Source organism: Temnothorax americanus, unplaced genomic scaffold (genome assembly GCF_048541705.1).
Source record: "Temnothorax americanus isolate GAGA-0224 unplaced genomic scaffold, ASM4854170v1 Scaffold68, whole genome shotgun sequence".
NCBI classification, from domain to species: domain Eukaryota; kingdom Metazoa; phylum Arthropoda; class Insecta; order Hymenoptera; family Formicidae; genus Temnothorax; species Temnothorax americanus.
The window spans coordinates 689,893-710,082 of record NW_027509790.1 but is presented as its reverse complement, the minus strand read 5'-3'; the positions used below and the strand labels follow the sequence as shown (position 1 = coordinate 710,082).

The following is a 20,190-nucleotide window of genomic DNA, read 5'->3' as shown; positions in this document are numbered from 1 at the left end:
ATAAGCCAGAACTCCGAGATTTCCTACAGCGTCTCACCCATATACCCGTAAATGCGTCTTTCTCGGGCGATAAAAATTATTTAAAAAATGATTAAATAATGTTTATCGCCAGAACTCTTTAGAAAACGTTAGAACACGTTCAGAACTGTACGAAAATTATAATAAAACTCGCAGAACTGTCGAAATACGGCCAGCGTCTCACCTATTTTCGATGAATTCCTGACTTTCGAGCGTTATTAATTTATTTAAAAATTTTACAACATTGCCGACGCCCGGAACTCTTTAGAAATTGCTTTTATATGTTCAGAACTATTCGAAAAATATTTTATATAAGCCAGAACTCCGAGATTTCCTACAGCGTCTCACCCATATACCCGTAAATGCGTCTTTCTCGGGCGATAAAAATTATTTAAAAAATGATTAAATAATGTTTATCGCCAGAACTCTTTAGAAAACGTTAGAACACGTTCAGAACTGTACGAAAATTATAATAAAACTCGCAGAACTGTCGAAATACGGCCAGCGTCTCACCTATTTTCGATAAATTCCTGACTTTCGAGCGTTATTAATTTATTTAAAAATTTTACAACATTGCCAACGCCCGGAACTCTTTAGAAATTGCTTTTATATGTTCAGAACTATTCGAAAAATATTTTATATAAGCCAGAACTCCGAGATTTCCTACAGCGTCTCACCCATATACCCGTAAATGCGTCTTTCTCGGGCGATAAAAATTATTTAAAAAATGATTAAATAATGTTTATCGCCAGAACTCTTTAGAAAACGTTAGAACACGTTCAGAACTGTACGAAAATTATAATAAAACTCGCAGAACTGTCGAAATACGGCCAGCGTCTCACCTATTTTCGATGAATTCCTGACTTTCGAGCGTTATTAATTTATTTAAAAATTTTACAACATTGCCGACGCCCGGAACTCTTTAGAAATTGCTTTTATATGTTCAGAACTATTCGAAAAATATTTTATATAAGCCAGAACTCCGAGATTTCCTACAGCGTCTCACCCATATACCCGTAAATGCGTCTTTCTCGGGCGATAAAAATTATTTAAAAAATGATTAAATAATGTTTATCGCCAGAACTCTTTAGAAAACGTTAGAACACGTTCAGAACTGTACGAAAATTATAATAAAACTCGCAGAACTGTCGAAATACGGCCAGCGTCTCACCTATTTTCGATAAATTCCTGACTTTCGAGCGTTATTAATTTATTTAAAAATTTTACAACATTGCCAACGCCCGGAACTCTTTAGAAATTGCTTTTATATGTTCAGAACTATTCGAAAAATATTTTATATAAGCCAGAACTCCGAGATTTCCTACAGCGTCTCACCCATATACCCGTAAATGCGTCTTTCTCGGGCGATAAAAATTATTTAAAAAATGATTAAATAATGTTTATCGCCAGAACTCTTTAGAAAACGTTAGAACACGTTCAGAACTGTACGAAAATTATAATAAAACTCGCAGAACTGTCGAAATACGGCCAGCGTCTCACCTACTTTCGATGAATTCCTGACTTTCGAGCGTTATTAATTTATTTAAAAATTTTACAACATTGCCAACGCCCGGAACTCTTTAGAAATTGCTTTTATATGTTCAGAACTATTCGAAAAATATTTTATATAAGCCAGAACTCCGAGATTTCCTACAGCGTCTCACCCATGTACACGTAAATGCGTCTTTCTCGAGCGATAAAAATTATTTAAAAAATGATTAAATAATGTTTATCGCCAGAACTCTTTAGAAAACGTTAGAACACGTTCAGAATTGTACGAAAATTATAATAAAACTCGCAGAACTGTCGAAATACGGCCAGCGTCTCACCTATTTTCGATAAATTCCTGACTTTCGAGTGTTATTAATTTATTTAAAAATTTTACAACATTGCCAACGCCCGGAACTCTTTGGAAAATGCTTCTATATGTTTAGAACTACTCGAAAAATATTTTATATAAACCGGAACTCCGAGATTTCGCTTAGCGTTTCATCGTTTTCCGTCATGATTACTTTTCGGTTAATATTAATTTTTTAAAATATAACACAAATATTCTAACGCTCGGAACTTTTTAAGAAATGCTTCAATATGCTCAGAACTACTCGAAAAATATTTTACATAAATCGGAACTCCGAGATTTCAACTGGCGTCTCAACTCGGTATACTCGTTACATGGTAATTTTTTTTAGTACTTTATAATTAATTTTTTTGCTTTTATATGGCAGAACTCTTTATAGAACTGTTATAGAACTATAGATCTCGCAAAATCTGATGAGATACAGTAGTGGAACTTGTGTAGGACAAAGTGAGACGCTGCGTGAACCTAGCGTCTCAGTTTGTACTGACGCGTTTTTTGGCTTTAAAAGCCAGAACTATTTGTTTAAACTAGCAGGAACTCTAGAACTATTGAAAAGGAAGTCAGAACTCTCAATAATTTGTGAGTTTCCGCAAAATGAGACGCTAGCTTCACACACACACAATTAACAGAAATTGGATTCTCGCACGCATCCGCAGTCGCGACAAGCGATCGTATGTGCACGTGTATTTCCTTACAATAGAGAATATAGAGGACGTTAATTTTTTTCTTGCCGCAAGTTCAACGCGTCTGGATTGAAAAAGAAACTACCGCAAAGTCAATATAAAGAACTTCTCTTAACATCTTCTCGATATCTTATTCTTCTTCGTTGAAAAGATTCTTGATTTTTACACGCGATGGGAAAAGAATAAAGCATAAAAAGAGAGATAAAAAGCACCTTTTCTCAACATCTTCTCGATATCTTCTTTACCTTATTTATTTCAAAAAATATTTTTCAATTTTTTTTTAAATAAATAAACGATAAGGAATTGAAAATTATGATGAAAGCATAGCAGGTATATAACGCACGGTGCTTTCGCTTTTGAGGTCGCGGGTGTTGGAGGGTTTTCGCAAACACTTACCGATATTCGGGCGAAGGGCACGCTTGCGCCACGCAGACTAACGACGTCGATTCGTCCTGGGCGACGTGTACGACACCGGAGTTTTCGAGTATCACGGGAGGCATTACGCCTCTGTGATCTGTGAAGCAGAATGCAGAAAACTCGGCGCGTCACAAACAGCGTTTCTCCAGCGATGTGCACGTCGGTATAGTTTCGTTCGAAACTTATCGGCGTTATCGAGACTCACCTGCTATCCTAATGTTGGCCATAGAGCTAACGACCACTTGTCTCGTGAGACGGTGCATCGTGCGGCATCTGTAGCCGTTCAGCTGGTCGCTGAACTCGAGGCTGTGCACCAGAAGCTCTCCCGTGGGAAGCAGGTGGAACTTGCCATCTATAAAACGTAGCGATCGAAAGCGTCGTGAAATGTCAAACGTATCGAGATACGTCGCGTGGTATACAAGATGTCCCGGAAAACTTGTATAATACTAAAGTATCTCTCTGTGCTATCGACTTTTTTTTTATCAGACTTGTACATTTAATCTTGAAGTTTGCCGATAGAAGTAGATTTAACAAGCATTTATTTGATTACTGGATAAAACCTGAGATATAACCTGATAAAAAATTTTAAATTCGAAACAGCTTATACGAATATATGCTAATATGATATTACGGAGCATTTATTTGTTTCTACTCTTTTTCGTCTTGTATTATGCATTGGGGTATTTGCTCTTCGTAATCGATCGCAAAATTCGCGAGCCCGAAACAACACTTGGATATAGAGTTCCGCTTGCCGTGCATATATAATACACGGAATATAATACACGACTTCCTAATCCCGCCGTATTATTCATATTGAATGCGAGGCGGCAATAATTGGGATCAACGTTTCCCGATAAACCGTGTCGGTTATCTTTAACGACCGCGATAACGCCACGCCCTGCCGGATTACGATATTTTCGGGCACGGCCGCACTCGGCTGCACGATAATTACGCTAATTCCACGACTCCACCCTTGTCCGATGTACGTGACATAAGAACGCCGCGCTCTCTCCGTTTTCTCTCTCGCTCGAACTGAACTCTCGGGGTTTCCTTAGATAAGCCCGACCACACAACGTTTAACGACCACAATTATCCTAAACAGTTGCGGAACCTGCTCTACTTAAACTTAAACCTTTTCGAAATATACGAATCGCGTTCCACTACGTGCTGTTTCGCTACTTACATCGCGCACGTACAGAGGGTATACCGAGTAAATATATTTGATAAGTATTAAAATTATTTCATCTTTTGTGCGATATGCAAGATATAGATTCAAGTTCAAATTTACGCTGCTTTGCAAAAGCTAGTGGCGAATTTTTGCGGATGTAGTAGCGCGGTGGCAATATATAGAGAAAAAAAAGGATAAAAAAAAAGAAGGATAAAGAATTTTACTTTATATACCCCAAGGGGCCTTAAAGGGCGTTTTGATGGGACGTACCCAACCCTAACCTCCAATTCATCCACTACCTTACTGTTTCCTCCTTTGGACCAACGGTTTAACGTCTCTTCCGAAAGACGGAGCCCAGTTTTTTCCGCATCTTGCACGGAGGGGCGCGGTTTTTCGGAAAAAAACTTTTCCATGTTACATGGCTCTAGTGGACTCGAACCTGGTTCCTCAGATTACGAGTCTGGCGCTCTACCACTAGACCACACCGCCGCCCTATAGAGGAAAAAAAAAGGAATAATACGGATATAGCGACAATACGAGGCGATTTCAGTGTAGCCGCTGAAATACGCGGTGCTATACTGGAACTTCAACACTATGGCCATCGCCTATACGAGAACGAAAATTTAATATCCGCCGCGCGGACGCCCACGATGAAATTTAATATCCACAATAATGCGGCAACTCCTTCCGCGGCTCGCGGTGCGGGATGCGCGAGTCGGGATTGTCGGGTTCATTAGTAGCTCGCAGAGATTAATCAGATTTGCTATAAATGCGAGTCTGCCCCTAGAAAATTGCGTACAAGAGCGCGAGATAGAAAGCGTTGTACATAATTAAACATTTCGCGTACCGCGATTTGATTAGTGGTCGTAATTAGCAGTTGCTAAACGAAGAATACTATAGTTAAATATAAAACCCGTGTTTCTATCCGTGTACTTATATCGCGCGCGAATATAAATTCTTTCTCTCTCTCACAGAAACATTATACGATCTGCAAGATAATCTTTAATCGAAATCGATAACCTTAAAGTATCTTATAATATTCACTCGGTAATAATCTCATATTGCACGGGAAGATGTTTTTTTACGTCGTATATCCACTATCGCGATTGCGTCGGTATCAGGTTGAACGTAATTCGCTGCACGTACGATACATGCCCGGCTCATGTACATAGCGATATACATATACATATGCGTGTTCGCATCTATCGTGAATGGAACCGCGCACCCGGCTATAGGCTCCAGTCCGTCGAATGTAATATACCTAAACTACATGGACCATTCAGTCCACCTGACTTAGCGGACAATCTATTCAGAAGGCTGCCTTATCGCAACTGACGCTCTTAGCTGCTCTAATGTCTCACGAACGAGCTCACTCAGCCGCGTAAGTGTATGCACAATTGTTATACGACCATAAAAGGGCAGATACTTTGTGCGCAAAACGCCTTCGCGCGCAAAAATATTGCAACCATTATAGGAAAATTATATAGGTCTGTAACTTTTTGTCGCGCTTGAATTATTGAGAGATATATGTATTTTGATAACAGATGCTGTAACAAATTAAAATCGAATTTTCATTTAATCGCTTCAATTTTCATTAAACTCGTTAAACTCGAGAGAATTCCAATTCTCAAAAATCATGAGAATTTATTTAAGAAAAATTTTATTTCCGGTATGTTTTGTTTGACATATCTGATTTTGATATTAGGTATCCGTCTAAAAATTCTTATCCTCTTCGAAAAGAAGCTGAAACTCTAATCAGAACTAACGAATTTTAAAGTAGAGGTGCTAACTTCACACACCCGTATGCGGATGTAAAAAGTTATGCATCTCGATTTTTTCAATTGGACTTTATAGTTTTTTACGTCGCAATGCGCGTAAAATGTTGCGTTTTTATTCAAACAAAGAAATGTGTACACTTGTATGTAGATTTCCGTTATAAACATTTACCTCCTTGTAGCGAGGGATATATGTAGGACGAAGGTTCGTGCAGCCAGGATACGACGCGCACCAAATCTTTGACGTAGCTGGGTATGATGCAGCGTAATATTGCGGTGCATCCCCTCGATGCACCCCCCGTCACCTCCACTTCAACTTTGTATGCCTGAGCCACCACTGCAAACAGCAATAAAATGTCACATAAAGCCATATGTTCTAGCAATCTTGTACAAATTGTAAAACAATAGCTTACGTAGTAATTTCCGTTCGCGCATATATAAATTTTTCCCTAAGAGAAATTGAAGGGAAAAAAAAAAGAAAATTGACATCCTATAATAAAATACTTTTATGTTTCGCGTGGTCTTTAATTGTTGTGATAATTAGGATAATTACATATTAGCTTGCCTCTCGGTTCGCAGTTACATTTTACTCTTAAAATTTCGTTATTCCGTACTCGATTTTTAAAAAGAAGAAATTAGTAGGCGCCGCAAAAAAATTGCAAGTTGTCATTATGTCGGGTTAATAGCGTAACGAGACAGCGAACAAGGATTCTGTGTGTCTGAGTCTGTGTCTCTAATTGCCACCGTAATGAAAAAGCAATCGCAGTTACTCCGACAGTCTCGTTTTCAATTACATCGTCGCTGTTGCTACACCGTGAAAAGCACGTTGCCTTGTACACGGGTGTGTACGACACTGTGTATATACACACAGGATGTCGCACACGTCGTTACGACGTAACCGTCGGGTGAATCTCGACGTCGGGGGATGCGTCGAGGCATGAGGCGACGCGAGCGTATAACGAACGTCTCACTCCTCCCTTCCTCTTCCTTTTCCCTTTCCTTTTTCGTCCGGCATCGCTCTCTCGCGCTCGAGAGGCACCGTACACTCATCTGGAGATTTTTATTTACGTGGAAATTCCAAGGGCGACGACCAGCTCCGCCACCGACGGAGCAGTCTGACAGGTCGACGTCGTGACGCCACGACGCGGAGGCTAAAGCCTCGGCTACGCGGGGCGTTCTGAATTTCTTCTTTGTATTCCTTCCGTGCGCCCCCTTGAAGCACCCGGACCGCACGAAGACATTGTCTCGCGTTTTTCTTCCTTTCAGCTTCCTGTGTGTGATTCCCGCTTTTCCCCGTTTCCACTCGTCCCGCTTTTTCGCATTTCTCGCGACTCGCGTGAGAAATGTCGCATTGAATTATGATATCATCACTCAAGGGTGTTATTAAAGAGAATTTTTGTATAAAATACCGCACACAATATGTGTACAACGTATAGATATTATTTTGGAAACAGTGTTATTTGCTGTTTCTTGATTCTTTATGTAAATGATTCTTTGTGTACAAATTTTAGCAATTTTGTTATAATTAAATCTAATAAATTCAGGTATTTAAGGTATTCCTTTCATGACACCAAAGTCTTAAGAATTAACTGATTTTTTGGTACGAGAAAGTTAAAATGCATATCTTTACGACAGAAAAAAATTAAACCACATTACCGAACATATGAAAAAGAATTTGACTTTGAAAATCCGATATTTTATATGTGACGTTATCGAAAAAGTTTATTTTCCACGTTTCAATGTAATAATTTGTTTATCACATATGTTAATGTTAAGATATTAAATATTAACTGCGCTACACATATTCGCTAAACTCTATATTTTCGATAGTGTCGATAAAAATACAGAGTCACCGAATATTCAAACAAAATATTTATGTTAAAAGTTGACTTGAAATGTGGTTTATAGATGAATATTTTTAATGGCGACTTTCAAGGAATTATTTGGCAACGCTGCAAGCTGTGCGTTCATGTCACACTTCAGTTCATCACGTACGGTTTATTATCAACTATTTATTATGTTTTAAAAAAGAAAAATAATAAAAAAAAAATATATATATATATCGCATAAAAAATATAAATAAAATATATAAATATAAACAAAAATACAAATATAAAAATATAAATCATACTATTATATGTATAAGTACCGGACGTCTGTCTGTCTGTCTTTCTGTCTGACCGCGAACTACTCATTCGTTAGTGGACCGAATTTTTATAAAGGGTACATGAAATAGGGGTAGAGTTTCCCGGGGAGTGCCATAAAGATAAAGATAAATATATAAATATATAAAAATCAAAATCAAAATTTTAATTTTAAAAAAATTAACAGTTAGGTAAAACATGCATATAAATAATTTATTTTACATAACAGTATAGTTTATATTTCTTATCACTTATTATTATTATAAAATCTCTTTTTGATAAAAAGAAAATGTCACAATATTCTTTGATTAATGAAATTGACACTTACATTGACACTTTTGTTATCAACTTCACATTTTACAATCGGCGCCCTGAATATCTTAAGGTGGTCCTTTCGCGGACCCAGCTAGTCAAGTAACAGTCCGTCATGAGGTAATTGAAAACAAACATATTGACAAACATTACACAACATCCCAATAATTATAATAATATAACATGATTTTACACACACGATTTAACCGTATTTAATTATTTACTAAATTAAAAAAATATCACAATAGTAGTGCGGTTGGACTCGATTTAGGTTAGGTCAGGCATGACAGTATACGAGTAAAGCAATATGCGATTGGATCCACTACTTATTTAACCTCATATATTAGAGCAAAACATTCTGTAAGCCCTTATTTTCAAGGTTTGTACGAAATCCGGAAACTTCAGGGAATATTTTAAGACATGAATAATGTATTCATCTGATCGCTAAGTAAGTACATGTATTATTTGTTGAAAATCTCGGACGTGGCGATTTGCATATTTTGCATCATTCTATCTTTCTCGTTCATTAGACGTCGAAAAAGTGAAAGGGACGTTTCTCTGATAATCATAATAATATTGAGACGTCGGCGTTAGGAGGAGTATCTTAAAAATAAATTTTCGCATTTGGACTTTGCGTCGCAATATCTCCGCTCGTAGGGCACGTAGCGGAATATTATGAGAGAAACCCCCCCCCCCCTAATTGGACCCCAAGCTATCGATCAAGCCTACTTAGAACTTGATTCGTTCACTCGTTATCGAGATCTCAACATCTCGGGTACTCGCAACCCGTCGCGTCGCGTAAAAGAGTCACGGTCGTTCTCGCTCCGCGTGTACTTGGCGCGAGACACTACCGTGTCTCTTGATGTAAACAAGGATAGAATGACAATGGCACGCTCCGCGAACGCACATTTAGAACGACTTATTTCTTGTAAAGTGTCGGTAACCTCACTTGATTTTTCGTACACATGCCCCTTATTACTGTATATTTAACATATATCAAATTTAGGTACCTATATCTAATACTTGTTCTCACAAAAGGACCACCTTAATACTGTACTATAATGAAATACTTGAAGAAGATTTATTTAACTTGACATAAAGCGGTTCTGTGTGTTAAGCGGTGTCTATACAATAAGAGTTTAAGGAGTAAGATTTAAGCTTTAAGCCTTAAGCCGTAAGAAATTCGCCAATCACAGTCGAGTATTCTTCCCACATTCGACTGGTTGATCAATTTCTTACGGCTTAAGGCTTAAAGTTTAAATCTTACTTCTTAAATTCTCATCATAGACACCGTTTCACAGAACCGAAAAGCATTTTTTATTGTCACAAGAAAATGTGTATCATTTTATGTCAAATAAAATTTCTTTAAATGTTTTATTAAAGAAGTGTAAAAATATTAGATCTAATTATAAACAAAATTGCCGAAATTTTTACAACCTTATATGTTCATATGGATTTTTTTATTTTAAAGTTCTAATTCGCCGTGCAACTATTTCGCACGTATATGACAACTTAAAGATTTCCGAGGTTCTCTATATATAATCGAACTTCAATTCTTCGCTTTCGAAATTATCACAAACGTGTTCGTAACTTTTGGCGCGAAATCGCTCGCGTAAAGCACGTCCGCTTCATCGAGCACGCGCGGGGAAAGAAATTTCTTCCGTTAAATCGAAAGAGAGAATTAAAGAGAGAGAAAGAACTGAAAGTAAAGTTTTAATTAACGGTCACACGTCCAGGCCAGAACTTTATGGCCGCGAGGGGGTTAGTAGTTGGAAATCCTGAAAGCACTGGGTCGACCTCGCAGCTGCCACGGATTTGCATTCAGATTGCATTTTTTTTTAAGAGGTAATTACACTGCGCGACCAGAAGGGAACCTACGCGCCATCTGCATCGAGGCCGGTGCTCGGCAAGCCTCGTTCGGTTCTAACGCCTGTTTCACACTGATTCTCTTTCGCAATTGGCATTTCTTTCCCGTACAAGCAATTGGATTGCATACATATTTGAAAACTATCGTTTATAGGAGTGTTTCTTGCGGTATAAAAACGACTTTATACATAATAGTATGGCTATATATAAGAAAGATTGCTTCCGATTGATTAAAACAATTACACGAATTGTCTTCCGTTAAAGTTCTCTTAATAATCCACGATGGGGAACATAATTTTACAGATAATATGAAAGTGCGTTTGAATAGTTTTAGAAAGAGTGTATCAAATCATACTCTCGGATATCTTTTTAAACAAAGAAATGCGACAAGTGCGTCTAATCATGAGAACAAATTATCAGAATTATTTTTTATATTTATTTACGTATTTAACGGGTTTTTTGTTTTATTCAAGTCCAATCGCCAAATATTTCTTAACCAAATGGAAGCGTGCCACGTGGACAGCCGAATTCCTTTATACAAAGCCATTGCGAGGTTTTGCGGCTCTCCCAATTGCATTCGGACGTACACAGCAGCGCGAGTGTTCGCTGGTTCCGATTACGGCCCGTGTAAAACCGGCCCATCCACGTTTCCGCGTTTTATCACGCGCGAGAGGCGACCCGCGCATCCGTCGCAATTACTGTTGACTCGCGCCAAATATCCGCGGCATTCGCGTAATCCGCTTAATAGACTTTTCCAATGGTCCGGTGCGCGGCGGCCGCGGACGGAGCTCTAATATGACAGCCATCCCGATTACGCGCTTGCCGTTCCTTAATTAAAGGATACCTCGGTAAATAACGGATGTAATTGCGCGAGCACTCGCGTTGTATGTATAATGCGATAAAACGTTTGCGAGTTTTTTAAATGATAATAGGACTTGCACAACAAATAGATAAATTAAAAAGGATCGGCGGCAAAGCGATTTGCTCCACAAAGCTATTAATTTTGTTCTAACTTTTCCTTTGTAACATTTATACTTTATATTTAATTGTGTCTTGAAACGTAATTATATACTAATTATATTTTTATAAATTAAATTCTAAAATATAATCGAACATATTTTTGGCTAATATTTCATAAAGAGTTTGAAAATGTTTCCTCTCTAGTATTTTGCTTTTTATGCATCGATATATGAGTCTCGCTTACCCGCTCTGACTTGTACATCGCGACTGAGCACTCTGCCGACGGTGTTGCTCGCCACGCATCTGTACGCGGCGCTATGAACGTCCTGCCGATAGGCCGCGGCCGGAAATGGCAGGAGCACCAGGGTGCCGTTTCTGAGTACTCTTCGCACGCCCGACACATCATTCACCGGATGCCCGTCCGCGGTGGACCAGTCGATGTTGGGCGGCGGACTTCCGGAAGCCGTGCAGTCCAACCAGGCGCCGCTGGAATTCGAGAATTCGATTCTCGACGGCGGTTCCAGCACAAAGCTGGGGCCGCGTAGGTGCGCGTCGAAGCCGTGCCCGCCTGCGGACGTTACTACAGCAGCTGCACCTGCACAGAAAACCGTATTCTTTTATGAAGAGATAAACTCATGATATAGAATAATGATTCTTGATGTTCTATAACTGCGTTTTTTTTAAATAGACATTAGTCGCGAGAACTTGAAATTAAATTCGTTAAAAATTTACTATTATATTAAAAGTATGAGTATATATTCTATTTATGTCTATTTTATTACGACGCAAAAAGAACATCAAGTTTCACGAATAAATATTTTTTTGTGTGCAGTATATTATAAATTATACGAGTATGTTATAAATATTAAATTTCTACCGAAACTTTCCTAAAAACGCAGGGTATAGATAGAGACTTCAAAGTTTGGAGCACTTTTGGGATAAGCCGTTAATAGACAGATTCAATACAACATAATAGATATTGTGTTCACAACGCGCGACCCATGTCGCGTTGAAACGTATCGTAGGGTAGCATCAGGGGAACATGGGGAAGCGAGGGGTATCACATTGACGGCCAGTCGTATTAGGTGGAAAATAGTTTGACAAGTTCCAAAGTGGATTAATCGACGCGCTTGGTACGCCCCGGCGCGGCGCGGCGTCGCGCCCGGTCGAACGATGCTGCTGCGGCGATGCAACTAATACGTCGGGCAAGTTATTCTCTTCGGAGTGGTGCGCGCGCGAGACACCCACTCCTCGGCGTAAATGCTTTGATCGAGGGCGTGAAAGCACGAGTCAGCAAACTACCTACTTGCCGGCTCTTGTATCGTTAGCGCAGTTAATAACTCCCCGCCCGCAGGCTTGCATCTCTCGTGTCAATGTTGCGACGAAATTTGCGAGCCATGGGAGCCGCGATAAATTTCGGGCCTCGTTCTCCCGCTTAGCCTATACGTAGCCTCGTGTTCGCGCTTAAAGTTAACTCGCTAAAGTTAACTGTTATTATGCTACAACTCCGCGAACAGTGCCCTATACCACCTAAACATTTCTTCTAAACAACGTTACAGCTCACGCTCTTCTATAAACTTATTGTTATAGTTACCCCACTATACCAACATTTTACTTATGCAATTAATATATTTGCATGGAACGTGTCTAATTTTTACGACACATTAATTTTGCAATTGGTATTTAGCACCACAAATACTAAATTATTAAACAAAAAAAAAATTCTGATAGTTTCTCCGTCTCCATTATAAATATCAGTCTTTTATTTGGAAAAATTCCTGAGATTTTGCGACTCGGGATTTTTTCTGAGATTATTCGAATGTATTTTTATATTCTCTGCAATATTATGCCATCTTGCGGTATTGGAAATATATATATATATATATATGTATATATATATATATATTGTATATATATTAGAATGATGGTTATTATACAATGGTTTTAGTCGATTAAAAGTATCTGTATATTTTTCATAGCCGCATACTTATTGTTTTCTATAAAATCGTTTCATATTGCGAGAGAAATACTTCTCTAAACGATATAGGTTTAGTAACAAATTTTTTTAAATCTATAAATTCACATTGCCGTTTTTAAAACGTATCACTTGTGATTTAAATGGAAGCTGGAAAAAGTCAAGAGGAACAGCTAATTGCGCTGATTTACGATGCCCAACGGATCGCAGACGGCCGGATAAATGAAATGGTGCCCCTTTCTTTCGCCCCCGATATTGCCGAGGTGTTTCGTGCACGTTGTTTGCGACACAGGGCGCGGGAATCGGGAAAACGCGAAACTCATAACGACATTCGCGCGGGGTGCCCGACGTAACTCGTTTATAACTACGTTCGAGAGGGAAATGCAACGCTCGTTTCGGCCGAAATTTCGTAATGCCGTCGCGCGCGCGTTGCACGCGCGCGGCATACAAAACACGAAGTATGCAAATCCTCGGTGCGCGAGCAAGTGAGAGAGAGAGAGAGAGAGAGAGAGAGAGAGAGAGAGAGAGAGAGAGAGAGAGAGAGAGAGAGAGAGAGAGAGAGAATTGAAATCCTCCATCGTGGTGTCCGGCAATTATGCTCGCCGTCACACCAGCCGGCTTCCGGAATTGTGTCTCTCTCTCTCTCTCGCGCGCGCGCTACTTAATTACTAATTCCGCGCGAGTATCACACCGACGTTCTCGAGCGGAATTCCGCGCGTCGCGTAGCCTGAGCGACATCGTGCCGATTTCCGAAGGCGTCGCACCGACCGCCTTAATTGGCAGAAAATTAATTACACGTTATATGCGTGCCATGTTTAACGTCATTAACTAAAAATTCAAACGGACGAGTTTTATCAATTGAATGTCACTCTGTGACTCGCACGACATTTGAATTATAATTTTACTTTTATGATAATGTATGTATAGTATATATTACATACATACATACATATATAACATATATCTATATACATGTACATATAAACTTGTAGAATAAAATATATTTTTAAAATACTTTCACGTTTATTTTTTTGATTCATCGCCAGTATTGATTTCTATACGCTTGTCGTGATTTCGCGGAGGTTTTTCGAGATATCTACAAATGTCACTGCGTGCTTTATTTGCGCGGGTCGGATTTGCGTCAACATCCCTTTATGACGCACCCTCGAGGAGATTTACCTATCGACGTGGAAAATCGAGGAACCGAAGGAGAGGCGGCCGCGTCGAGCGGGTGCAAGATTGAACATGCCGGTCGGTGCTCAAAGTGACTGGCCGTCACGAGAGCATGCGACAGAGACAGATAGAACTGAGTAGCGAATAGGGGACATAACGGAAGTCGGATACAGGAGCGGGTGATGAGATAGACAGCGAAATAGAGAGCGAGATTTGAGCGCGAGCGAGAAAGAGAGAGAAGAAGGGTACGCAGGTGTCGGTGGGTAATAGCTCCCCATAACGCTTGGCTAAGCCGGCTAATCGGTTCCGTTTATGCCGACCGGCAAATTATTATTAATCGCATTGCGCTCGCGGATTACCGTTTATATGCGTCTATGGCACGGTGGCATTTGCACTTCGCGCCGAGCGTCGCATGGGCTTTTAGCGTCGCGTATTTACCCGTGCATGCGGCCTAATCTTTCGACGAACTATATATTGACAGGGATGCTGAAATGTGTATAGGACGTTTTTAAACTTTCTGAATTTTGCGCATGATCCAAATATATTATTTTTTAAAGTCTGATGCTACTTTGTATATTTTCTTACGTAAACACAAGCATCAAGCGATTTATTTAATTCATTATTTCCGTTTGTTTGCCAGTGAGACTATTTTGATTACGTTTTAATTTCATTATTTGAATATAATTAAATTATTATGATATTACATAGGTTATTACGATCCAGGTATCGCGAAACAATTGATGCGTAAAATATATAGATGTATGTACTATTGAATGAATATTTATTTTTGTGATATAGTATAATTACATTTTTTAACAAACGTAAAAACACGACGCCATTCGATTTTAATTATTATATATAAATTGAAACTCACACACACACACACACACACACACACAAAGGGAGTTACTTTTTCGATTTGAGTTAATTGTTATTCGCTGATGATTTTGTCAGCGTTTACACGATTCTGAAATTTTGTAACGTTGGAAGACATTTTGGAGTAATTTAGATAGAGAAATCTTATAGTCTCTTCCTCTTAGGGATTCTTTCGAGGTCTCAGGTCAGCTTCCGAAATCCGAACACAGGCGGGATTTCTATCATTCCCCCGGACCCTCGATCTCGCCTGGAAGCATTCGAATCGGTGGTTTGGATTCGGTAAAAGGAGCTCATTGCTACAAACCAGGAATCAATAGGCGGAACAAACTGTGTAGATGGGTAAAGGTCTCCGGTAAGATTGAATTTGCACTCTGCCTCTTCGAGTCTTCGACGAAGGGCGAATCTCGGAGAAAAGGTGGAGGCGAGATAACGTCGGGGCTCGATAAGAATCCAGGGTCTCGCGACGGCGTTTCCTTCTCAGGAACTTCCCATGTTCTCCTCTTCATTCTCTCTCGCTTTCTCTTTCTCTCTCTCTCTCTCTCTCCTCCTCTTGAAAGAGCTCCCGATGTTTGCTCTACTTATCAAGACGACAATTATTTGATCCGGCTAGTGAAACGTATCCCTCGAATCTTCCCCTCGTTTTCGTAGTACTTTTCCTTCCGTTCACTAGCATTCCAGAATGATTCATCAGAACTTAATTTTGTGGGTTTTTGCGGACCCTTAATTTTTCTTTGTCGAAAATGATTCGGCGGGTTTCTGTTTAGTATATTGATGTGATTTATAATATGACTTTGTAAGATTGCAATAATATTGCAAATACTCGCTAAAATAAATATATAGTTTCATAAAATATTTATGAGAGATTTTAAAGGTATAAAGATACAACAATGTGCTGAAAATACAAGGAAATAATTAGTAGGATCTTTATTTTTCAACATTGCAATTTATTATCGCTAACCGAACTTCTCATGTGTTATAGAAAGAAAGTAGTTTTAACGTGAAAAATCTAGCAGACCGTTCGATTTCCCGTTAGGACATAACGGACAGGAATAACAGACTAAAGACGACATCGATACCCGCGGGAAGTCGAGAAGTCGATAGAATCGGTGATAGAGCTCGAGATACAAAGAGGGAAGGAGGGAAGGACGGAGAGGCGCGATGGACGAACGAGTCGTTTTGCGAACCACTTTACTCCCGTGCAAGTCGCCAGTCGAAGACGGCAACAAGTTGGGAAAGTTATTTAGACGCCTCGGAACGAGACGGAGATCGCTTCTCTGAAAAACTATGGCCGTGCAGGGACACACGGGCAATTTTCCAATTCGTGCGAAAAGTTTCCGCGGCGGGCAACAAGTTGGGAAAGTTTCGCCATGGCGCTCGCTCGGGGGAACGCTTCCGCGGGCCATTTCAAAAACTGTCGAACGACTAATCTTATGGCTTCTAGCGAGAGAGAGAGAGCGCGAATTCGCCGTGAAACTTCGGCCGGACGGCGAACCGGAATCCGAAGTCCGCAACTTTTACGCGAATTCGCCGCGAGAAGTTCCGGATTGCTTGGATAAGCGGGTTAGACCGAGCATTGGACAGGCAACATCTCGGAGGTTTATCTCGCAAGAGTATTTTTATCTTATTTTATACTAGTGCGGTGTATCTTCGCGCGTTCTTATTTTGAAGAAAGATCTATCTTAGTAGGATGCTCGGGCATTCTGTAGGGAACAAGAGGGATATATTTATTGTATATATGTTTCTACTATACATATATGTCATTTTTACATTTTACGTGGACATTTTTTCTTTTTTTAATACCATATTTCTTTGACGTCTGCAAAATATAACTTCTTTTGGTCCCTCTCATACGATGTCCATCCACGAACCTCTACCCATTTTTCTTCTTGTGTCCGTAACATGTTAATTCTGGTGTACTTTGTTCTTGTAATTCCTGTTGAGCTATTTAATTTGCGGGATGTAAAACCTCGTAAATAACTTATTGGTGTGTGTGTGCGCTACTTGTTCTTTAATTTCTGCAAGGTGGAGAGCCAGCTCAACAGTATTCACGTGGATTCTATTTTCTATATTTTTATTTCTTTGTATCATTTCATTTTTATTGTTATTTATGCCACATATACACACATACACATGGTTTCTTCACACAAACGTATCCTTACTGTCAAATAGTTTACGGTACTCTTTTTTTGTAACTCTTCGATACATATGCGAACGAAACGTATATAAATTTATAATATGTCGCCAACAACGACACAGTATCGTTCCTGAGGTTCTCCGTCAGTTGCATTTTTGCTGGAAGGATGCAAGAAGGCTCTCGCACCATCCACCCTTCGCGTCACCTCGCGCGAGGGGGAGGAGGACGGCTCCCCGGGGATGGTGTCGACTTCGCGAAGGCGTTGGTCCTTTCAATTTCGCGAATAGAAGACGGGCGACGAGGAGAAAGACGGGTGGAGTGATTGTTGGAAATATGAGAGAAACTTTCAACCTCTCGCACAGCAAGCAAGCTCTAGCAACTCCGCCTCCCACGCCGTTAAGGCGAGCTCGCTTTTTCCACTCTGGCCTTCTCTCGCGCGCTCCTCCTTCTCCTCTTTCCCCTTCCTCCCTCCCTCTTGTCTTCCGGCTCGCATGTAGTCTTCGCACAAGTGCTTCGCAGCGTAACCTTTTCGCCATTTTAAAGCGTTCTGAAAGCCCGCTTGCGCGCAACCGAGTTTTTGGAACAAAAACGCGTTTTTCTCTCGCGACTCTTCTCGCCCAACTTGGTCGGGTTTCCTATTTTTCTCTTCCTTCTCGTTCGCCAAAATTCATTTCACGTCATTCTTTTCTCGTGTCTTTTTGCCTCTATTACATTGTGGTTATTCGTCAAGACAACCCTCTTAATTTTACTGCGGCGCAGAAATCGCAAAATTATCGTTGCTCGAACAAACTTCATCGAACTCCCGTGCTAAAGTTGAAATTATATAAAGGAAGCAAATACAAATACTAAATTTAAGATGTGATTTGTCAAAAAGCTGATTTTGTGTAACACTCGAATATAAACGAAAGAAAAATTCTCTTAATCTGATTCTTCGTAAAGTTGATGTTAATTGTCATTAGATGTTCCAACGTTTTATCATAAATACTGATATATTTTATAATGAAATTTTTGCTCGTACATTTTCGAATCTTTCTTTCATAAAATACGTTTTAAGCAAGATCAGGAATTAGCAAATTACAAATGGCACGCACTTTTATCGGGCATCGAGGATAAATCCCGGATTCTGTTTGGATCAGGGAGATGGATGGAAAAAACGCGAGGCACGTTTCACGCTTGCAGAAGGTTTGCTCGTACGAGAGAGAAGTCCGTACACGTTCACTCCGTCTTTTTTCCTATGCCGAAGCGTCGGTCGCGGGAGTGACGGTGGTAATACCGAGACAGTCGGAGGGTTGAACGCGGCGCGAGAGCGGGACCGGGACAGAGGTGCAAGGATATACGCCCGTCGGGAACAATGAGCGCAATCAATGCTGCACGGCGCCCCTCCGACGTCAATCAAACGGCCGGCGAGTACGCGCCACTACCCCATTGGCCCCGATTGCCTTTTGTCGCCCTTTAGTGTCCGCTACAGCCACTACAGGGGCTGGAGAGAGGGAAAAGCTGCAGACAGAGAGAGAGAGAGGGGGGGGAACGGCACGTAGTAGCAAGTACAGGGATGAAACGGAAGCGGTGAATCCGGCGGAGAAGAGAGAAGGGATGCTGCGAGAGGATACGCAAAGAGGAGAGAAATGCGCCGCGTTGCATACCGAATGTGGCAAATTCCTGCCGAATACTCGCAGTTGCGACACGTGCATTGCGGGAGAGGGTGGAGAGAACGAGATCGGTGCGCGACCTAATTTCGGGGGCTTGCTAATCCTCGCACCTCGCCCACTCTCCATGTCGCATGTCCGTCTCGTGTCCGTCCGTCGCGTCGTCGGTACCTATCCTCGAAATTGCACACACGCATGCATGCGTATATGCACGTATGAGACGTATTGCACGCCGACTTCGGGATATTCGCGCGCGGTGAGATCTTGACGTGCGAGAGCGATGCCAGAACGGATAGATCCGAAGTGAGAAACAGACGTGTCTCTTTGATAATTGTCATTTAATTGTTGATAATTGATTTAATTATTTTGAAATTATTTTAGCAAATTATTATCTGACAATGAATTAAATTTCATTCTATAACATTTTGTTTTTTTATTTTTAATACTTTCATTATTATTTTTTAGACAAAGAATCGAAACTGACAAGAGAAATATAAAAATATGAAATGCAAGTCTTTTATACTAAAAAATATTTTTATTTTTTTATATGTATATTTCTTATTATACAATGTTAGAGACATCTCTGAATATCGATACGCTATAACTTTACTTTATACATAGTTTATATAATTTTTTATGTACTAATGCTTTTATAAATCTGGAAGTTTCTGGTTTTGGCTATCAGTCTTCGAAATATTTTCTATATCTGTTTCTATTCATCTTTGTTATGTATATTATTATTCCGGTCGGGCTTGATTGTTAACCAGGTAATCACACACACACACACACGAACAGCTCGTGTAGTACCCACCGTGTTCTTTGATGCGGTTCCGCCTAGCGAAACCATTGCCAGACGTACGTCGCATCGGTCCAGGGGAGGGAAAAGGAGGGCAAGGGACGGTTTAAAGCCGCGCGAATATTCGGCATTCAGCGTCGCGTAGTTGCATTACGCGCAGTGCAGTTGCAGCTTTAATAATCCGGCTTGACAATTGTGTCTAGCTTCATTCATGTTGCGGCCATGTAGCGTTCATAATCTGGGAGCTGGTATGTTAATCACGGTGCTTCTGTTCTCTGCGTTCGAGAGAAATTAGAGTGCTTATACCGAGTGGTCGAAAAAAAATGAACGACGAGATTTGCGATTCAACGAGTATCTTTTACCAATGAATTTTTAACAAATTTAATTTT

The 20,190-nt window shown here is 40.1% G+C and overlaps 1 protein-coding gene and 1 long non-coding RNA gene across 7 annotated transcripts in view; one reads left to right on the top strand and one right to left on the bottom strand.

The window, feature by feature from the left end:
* LOC143905842 (uncharacterized) overlaps positions 1 to 20,190 on the top strand; it is a 127,317-nt gene that overhangs the window by 10,048 nt on the left and 97,079 nt on the right. The window lies entirely within an intron of this gene.
* The window catches only part of Dscam2 (Down syndrome cell adhesion molecule 2), a 97,514-nt gene that overhangs the window by 37,590 nt on the left and 39,734 nt on the right, over positions 1 to 20,190 (bottom strand). For all 6 annotated transcript variants that reach the window (XM_077421470.1, XM_077421465.1, XM_077421469.1 and 3 more), the window contains exons 2-5: positions 11,446 to 11,796; positions 6,092 to 6,256; positions 3,182 to 3,328; positions 2,956 to 3,073 (exon numbers count right to left, since the gene is read on the bottom strand). In XM_077421470.1, coding sequence (XP_077277596.1) covers positions 2,956 to 3,073; positions 3,182 to 3,328; positions 6,092 to 6,256; positions 11,446 to 11,796 — 781 coding nt within the window. The remainder of the gene's footprint in view (positions 1 to 2,955; positions 3,074 to 3,181; positions 3,329 to 6,091; positions 6,257 to 11,445; positions 11,797 to 20,190) is intronic.